Source organism: Trachurus japonicus, chromosome 14, assembly GCF_045865225.1.
Source record: "Trachurus japonicus isolate A0001 chromosome 14, Traja_1.0".
Taxonomy (NCBI): Eukaryota; Metazoa; Chordata; class Actinopteri; order Carangiformes; family Carangidae; genus Trachurus; species Trachurus japonicus.
Genome location: NC_140920.1, coordinates 19,599,301 through 19,607,248, shown reverse-complemented (window position 1 = coordinate 19,607,248; position 7,948 = coordinate 19,599,301). Strand labels below are relative to the sequence as shown.

At 40.8% G+C, this 7,948-nt stretch overlaps 1 protein-coding gene across 1 annotated transcript in view; it reads left to right on the top strand.

The window, feature by feature from the left end:
• The window catches only part of nop16 (NOP16 nucleolar protein homolog (yeast)), an 18,367-nt gene extending 11,538 nt beyond the window's left edge, over positions 1-6,829 (top strand). The window contains exons 3-5 of the mRNA XM_085798246.1: positions 1,074-1,140; positions 2,673-2,779; positions 6,110-6,829. Of these exons, the coding sequence (XP_085654372.1) occupies positions 1,074-1,140; positions 2,673-2,779; positions 6,110-6,253 (318 nt within the window). The 3' untranslated portion in view covers positions 6,254-6,829. The remainder of the gene's footprint in view (positions 1-1,073; positions 1,141-2,672; positions 2,780-6,109) is intronic.
• Positions 6,830-7,948: the final 1,119 nt, after the last annotated feature.

The window sequence follows — 7,948 nt, the reverse complement described above, 5'->3', positions numbered from 1 at the left end:
TTCCAGCTGCCATATTTTCTATTTTTGTTTAACCTGAGCAGGATTCACATGTATCTCCTAAAGTAACATGTTGAGACCATCATTTGTGATTATAACCCTGAAAATTCAACACATCACGTCTCACATTCTTTTAGTCTCACAGCCTCTTAGTGACCATCTGTGGTCAGATTGGACTTTGTGGCTGAATATGGGAATAAAATCACACATCACATATGAAAATCTGTGAAACGGCTCCACTGTCTCATTTTTGTTAATGAATGTGAACAAGATCTCATCACATGATGGATTGTGATGGATACACGGGGTCTCTGCAGATGCTGGGTTTAGTTTCTGGTCTCCACTTTATGAATCTGGGGAACAGTTGAATGTAACTTTCATTATTAAACTGTAAATAGATAAATAGAACAGGTTCATATGCTGTAGTTTTTGTTTCTGCCAGAGGGGGGCGACTGAGTGTTGATAATGAAATGTATATTAGATGTCAGTGACTGGTTTTCACAACAAATGAGGTTAAAACTGTGTGTCAGTAAAACAGGATCTTTCTGGACAGAACAGGCACAAAAAATAATTGTTCAGATAAATGAATGTGCTTGCAGCCGGTGGTGACTCCTGACTGAATAAATGAGACAATCATGGCTTTATTATTCAACATTTAATTGGTATTAACACCAGTGCTGATGTGTTGTAATGTTTTCTATTTTTCTAATGCTAATTAGTTTTTCTGTCGTTCTTCACCGGCGCTCTCTGTTGCCGTGACAGTTTCTCCCCGAGGTTAATTAAAGTTAATCTCATCCTCTGGGCTCACACAGGGTTTCATTTCATTAATGTACGAACAATGACAGAGCTGTGAATGATTCTTTTTTTTCTTTTTTTTGCACTCATCTGCGCTCATGACATTGATGCTTATAAAAAACGCCCACAAGCATTTCACACCCGTCACATCCCATTAGGGAAAAAGATGGACGATCTGTGTTATAGAAAATGTTTGTTATCCTCTAACCTGACCGATTAACCCAGAAACACACTGGCTGATGAACTGACGTCCATTGTTCCTTGTATCTGTTGACGTGCAGCTCCTCGGAGGAGACAGTGAGACCAAAGCTGCTGTTGCCACCGTCACCAAGCCCTACGTTCTCAACTGTAAGTCCTTTCCTTTCAACAATTTTCCCTTTTATTCATTATTTTACACTAGAGGTCTTGGTGGGGTTCAGATCGGGCACTTGGGAGTCCTGATCTCACCCATTAGGGCTCATCAAATGGAAAACTTGAATGTATATCAGTGGTTCCCGCACATAGACTTTTCTTGGGCTCACTGTCAGTATATCACCCACCAAGTATATTGGTGACCCATTTTAGCTGTTTTTTTTAATCCATCCGAGAAAACTTTGTTGACATCACCCAACGTCATTAGAATTGGAATTTTTTTTTTAAATCTTCCCACACTGTCTCATTCTTCAAAATCAGGCTGCTACCACAGCAAGTATATGTCACAACTGTGGTAAACAACTGTATGTCTTTGATTGTTCGGTATACTTTGTGTTGCCAGTTGCCAGATGATGCATTTACAGCAACTCTGACACCTCAACATATCGGCGCAGTGGTCCAATTAAATTTTATGTTATTTGTATAACACCAAATCATAGTATAAATAATCTTTCCTCCCCATCTCAGTTTGAATTTCAGCAGGTTGTCGTGACTACGTCTATATGTCAGACTGCATTGGTTGCTGCCATTAGACATTTGTGTTAACAAGCAGATGAACGGGTGTGCCTAATAAAGTAGCCAATTAGTGGACATTAAACAATTTTAGGGCTGTAATCCTAATACTGAAACATATCTATTTATCACACTGAATGAGTAGGAATCTGCCCTGACCGGCTTCTTTAGATGTGGCATAAATGCAACTTCAGGATGACCTGATTAGATTTTGGTGGTCAAAGGCCAAGGTTGTGTTGACTTGGGCTTTGTTTTTTAGTTTTTAGAACATAGTGAATTTAGAAATCCCAGTACAAACATGCCTGAGGAAGTGGAGCATGTGTCTGGGACTATTTTCAGATGCAGATTAATCCACATTTGGTGCTCTAGTATTTCTGGCAGCAGGAACTGTCTGTGTGGGATTCAGTCAAAATTTGTGGGTTTTAATAAATGTTGGCTCCTCTGTGGTTCGCAGGAGTGAGATGCCTCCATTGCTGCTTTACCAGTAGCCCTCGCTCTGGACTCTTCCTGTTCAGAGTTAATTAAAAGTAAAGCTCCACATGTCGTCGCCTCGGCTCTGTAAGAGACTTCACAGAAATGAAGTGAAGGTGAAGTCTGTGCAGCTCCTCTGCTTTCATCTAATGTCACGGCTCCTGCCGGACTCATCCTCACTACAGCTGTTCCACCACAACCGCTTCACGCTTCATTCACGTGGACACTAGACTTGATCGCAGCCTAATTAGAGCGATACGAACGACAGTGAAGCAGGTTTTTGTTATTATCCACAATAGCTCCCTTCAATGTAAAAGATCAGATGATTTTCATATTGCGAAGACAAACAAAGATGAGGTTTGAATTTTTAAAGTTTGACTAAGAGAAGAAAGTCCAGCATTTCATTACCAGACAACAAAATGTGATAATCTCTTTGTCTCTTTTGTCACTGACTTTTTGTTCATTGTTTTTGCGGGTGTGAGCAGACCTGGAGGAGGAGGCGAGTCGACCGGAGAAAGACAAAAAGACGCTGTCCTCAGACCTGATTGAGTACGTCCAGTACATGATCCGAGAGCACAGCGAGGACTACAAGGTGAGAGCTCGAACCCAAGCTTCGATGTGTCCTGGATGATGTTGCTATGGTAACACAGCTTGTGGTTTTGTATTATGTAGCCAAGTATTTACATTGAGTACAAGTGAGTGAAACGTCTGGCTCTCAGAGAATCCATTAGTTTCTATTCATTTCATTATCGTGACACTGGAGCTCTTCTGGGATGGATGATTAAAGCCGGTGATCAATGGTCGGATGAATTCACTTTTATTGAAATGAAACTGGCCAAGAAAGAACTGGTTTGTTATTTCACTCAGCAAAGGCCACATAAATAATAGAGGCTGTCCAACAGTGGATTATGAGGCTGATGCTGATTGTGATAATTTAGCAGAAACACAAGGATCCTTTTAATTTTTGATATGTGGTGTTCAATTGAGTGTTATTTCTCAACTTTAGATGAGCAGAGATACAGGAAAGAAATGGAAAAATAAAAATAGACAAAACTACTGCATATTTATGGGTTTTCTTTAGCATTCCGCCTTGCCCGCAGGAATTAAGTTAATTGAAATTTGGTGTGGCTGTGTAGGTTATCTTCCAAATTCTATTACATAGCTACTACACACAGCAAAACAGACTATTAACCGAACATAATAATTTTCATGTTGAATTGGTTGATGCAGAGTTGCTTAAGGGTCCAAAAATGTTTGTTTTTTTTAAACCACATTTACCAAACATAATATAAATGTAATATGTGTACTGTATACATGTGTACAAATGTGTAATCATGGAGCTTTGGAGGGCAGCAGGTTGATTTATTACCCTTGGGACAGAGGTAAGGATAGCTGTTTGCCCATTGTCTTTGTGCTAAGCTAGCCTGCTGCTAGTGGTAATTTCATATTCTCACACAGACACAACAGAGGCATTGCTCATCTCATGTTACTCCCTGCAAAAAATATGTTTCCCAAAATGTCAAATTATACCTGTAAATCAGCAGGCGACTGAGTGAGTGATCGATGCTATAGTCAGTTAATCCATTCAAAGCAGTGTCATTCAAAATGTTCGAAAATATGTTCAAACCAGGTAAGTGAAATCATTCACATGTGGGAGAGCACAATTATCAACATTAGCACCATCAACATTGTTGGCAGCAGCAGCACCATTAGCATCATTGGCACCATTTATACTGTTAACAAGCTTAAGTTAGTTTGTAGCTTGATTATCACCTGCTACATGCTACATCAGAAGATGGTTTACTGTTATATACTCACCTGCTGGAGTTGGTGTCTGTCTGTACATTCAGGTTTCCCTGCTGTTGATGCGTTCAAGGACACTCAGACATCTCAGATATGAGGGCTCGCTGCCAAGGTTCAAGACGTTCTGTCTGTCCCGTCCTGAAGTCGCTGTGCAGGAAACTTAATTTGTCAGTGTCATATTTTTATCTCAGGTGATGATGACGGGCAGCGTCCTCCGTTGTAGCTTTGATTTTCAATCGGAGCTGCTCATTAGCATTTTTCTAATTACTTTATTTTGGAGGGGCAGAGAGAATGCCTCATACAAATGGATTTCCAGCAGCTGGTTTAAGTGGGAGCCATCACAGGGAGCATTGCCAAGTCAGAATCTGTGTGGTTGCGTGTGTGAATCAGTCACATGCACGACTATGACATTTCATTATGTAACCGCCCTTCTAAAACCTACAGTTTTCAGTGTTTGCAGAACAACAGACTCACCATGGAGTCAGTATCAGGCGTAGAGCAGAGAGTGGACTCATGGTTTTGTAAATAACTTTTTATTTAAGGTTTTTCCTTCGACATTTCTGCAAGACAGTCAGACAACCTGTTGCTCTGTCTCATCATATCTCAGACTGTGGCCGGATGCCGACGGTGACTGTTCTGATCTAATGACTTTTCGATGTCACAGGGTATAACATGCCACCATATTGGTATTGACGTGTGCGGTGTGCCGTCTATTAATGTATGCTTCCATGCCGACAGGAAACAGCATGCTGACATGCTGTCCACATCGTGTGTCATCCATCGTCATTAGATGATAAATGTCATCACCTAGTGTTGCTTTTATACATGCAGATTTCATAGAACTGTTGGAAGATGTAACATGAAGTAAAACCATTGTTTAAATACAGACTGCATATCCCTAACCCATTCAAAATACCCACAGACTATCAGGACGAGGGAACGGGAAGTTTCCTAGTTTTCTGTCTCATTCCTGCAAAACTGTCTTGTGGTGCACTCATAGACTGTAAAAAGAATGGACGTAGCGTCTGTGACGTCACCCATTGGTTTTGGGTAGTCGTTTTTGTGACTCAAATATGGCGGCCTTAACAGCGCCATGTTGGATTGGCCGGCCGAGAACCCGCCCACTGGCCTCGAAGCAGCGGTCCACGGAGCTGCTCGGACCTGTCACTCAACGTTTCCGCGCCCTAATTGGCCAGAATTTTAACCTAATAAAAGTAAAACTGTAGAGTTAAAAAAAAATTCACCCCCCCCAGAGTGTGTGCGGGGGTAGAAAATATCGATTGAGACGAAAAAACGTTCTGACACCAGGCTTTTAACATGTTTACTGAGGATGTAAAGTCGGCGATTTTAACACGGGGGGTCTATGGGGAATGCTCCCTTCTGACACCAGCCCCCAGAGGAATCCGAGGGGATTGCAGTTTTTTGAACGCGGAAGTGAGCTTCACTTCTCAGACCGACAACTGCCCCCTTGGGTGCACTCCATGTACGTACAAGTGGAATCTGAATTCAAAGCTGTGAGTGACGTCACATCTGAGTTGACCCTGTTCCAGTTAGGAGTTCGTAACAAGTTGGAAAAGCAGTTGTTGTTGTTGTTGTTGTTGTTGTTAGCATTCTTAGCTAATACGAGTGGATTAAAACGCACTATGTGATAGTTTGTGGGTGAAAGTAACCTGTCAACATGGCTCCAGGTAGAAGTTGTAACATACTGTCAGTACAGCTAATCTAATGACACAAAAACAAGACTAAGTGGACGTTAAACAGTGCAGTGTTCAGCTTTTATTCACTGTTGATGCACGGAGCAGCCATCTTGGATTGCAGTCTCAGGGCTACTGAAGTCAGATTGCGTCACAGTGCGCTTCTGAGGACGCAGCTGGCTGGGAACTCAGAGTGCACCAAAGCAACATCCTGACCTTTGCCCTGGTGCCACCCTCAGTACAGACTTTGTTTTTTAACCTAAACAAAAATATCCTAAAGGGCCTTTTTTTTGTCTTTCCTGTGGTTTCTGGTATGAACTGTGAGTTACAACCTGGCTTTCAAACTTGGTTGACAGTTTGGAGATTTACTTTCCACATTTAGTTTTGTGTCATCTATGTTCAAACCGACCCTCCTGTCCTTTCAGGCGATGGCCAGAGACGAGAAGAACTACTACCAGGACACACCGAAACAGATCAAGAGGAAGATCAACGAGTACAAGCGCGTCCACCCGCAGCACTACGACGCCTTCGTCAGCTCGTTAGCTCGTCCACAGCCGATGGACCAGTAGAGGGGTTGAATACCTGCTGTTCTGGACTTGATATCGTTCTTTGCATCAGGATGAGATGGATCTCATACAGACTGTTGGATGAAGACAGGATGTTCAGACTGTGACTGGACTCACAGAGAAAGACAGAGGTATAATAAAACCTGCAGCGACGGAATGGACGCGTCTCTACTTCCTGTCAAGATCTGGTATCTTTTTTAGTGTCTCTGCCTCTTCACAGGAAAATCGTCCCGATTTTGCTCCCAGCTATTTTCTGTGTCATGACGGATGTTTTTCTTTTTTTTTCTTCAACTGTATCATCATGTAATGCTTCAGATGTTTTGATGTCTGAGGGGGAGTATCGCTGCAGCATCATGTTTGAAATGAAAACATGTTTCCAGATATGTTAATATGCATAGAAAATACTGTTAACCAGTTGACCCAGTTATTATCAATGGATTCTGAACAGCTGAGAACAAGAAACAATATTTACTGCCATATTAAACATGTTATTACTGAATGGAAATATTGTATGTTAACTTCTAAGCAGTTTGTTTAAACCCACTGTGTACATTCAGATACCATAAATTTTCATACAGATTTTTCTTGTCTAAAGTTTTCTTACCTTGATCTAAATTTTTTATTTTTTATTCATATACGTTCATTTCCTTCATTGATCAAACAAAACGAAGGCCGACACAAATGCTCAAATCTTGAATGAAAAGGAGCAGAAAGAAGAATAGTTCAATATATAATCTATAATATATAATCTTCCACAAGACATTAAGTAACAAAGCAAATAAATTATTTAAACAACAGGTATTGAAATTGTGAGTGTTGCCACTACACTCACAATTTCAAGAGTAAAATCACATCATCTACGTGTAATTTTGAAAATAGGACTTGGTTCGCATATTGACTTTGCTTTAAATAATATTATTACCCATTTTATTATGTTCCCAATGACTTTTTCTTGTAAAATTATGCTTTTATTTTTATAATTTCTCTATTTACCCCTTAATGTGACCCTAATACTCCTTTGCAGGATACGTTTATATACATTTACACATTGATTTCTGTATGGAATATAACATTTGTTGCCTCCAGTGAAATAGATTGATCATGGTGTTGGAGTCTCATGTCTTAAAGTCATCTCACAATCTTGTGCAGAAATGTTTGTGAGCAGATTTCAACATCCCCTACTCCTGAAAAACAAACAGCCTCAGTGTGAAGGAGCAGTGAATGAAGGGTGAAGGACATGATCAGCACAGATAGAAATTAAGATAAAGAGGACGACAGCGTGAGAGGGAGAAGATTGACCGTGAACGTGTCCTGACAAGTCGACAGCTGAGTGTTCTACTTTTAGAAAATGACAAATAATCAGCAGGATGGTGTCAACAAGAGATGCCATCATGAGGATCTGTGAAGAGAGGCTGTTGAGACGCATCGTCTCTGCCTCCGGAGGGGACATGACAGTTTAAAGGATCTGTCAGGAGGTATATTTTCTCACTGTCAACAAATGGCATTAAAGGACCAATGCATAGTATTTCTAAGAGCTACATAAAGGCAGTTGCAGGTTCTTAAAGATGTTTCACCTCTCCAGTGTCTTTAGTGTGTTATTGACACAAAGGAAATTACAATCTTGGACTTTGAAAAAAATTATGCGAACCAAGCATAAACCTCATAGGGACTGAAATATGAAGCTAACCGCAGCTGCAT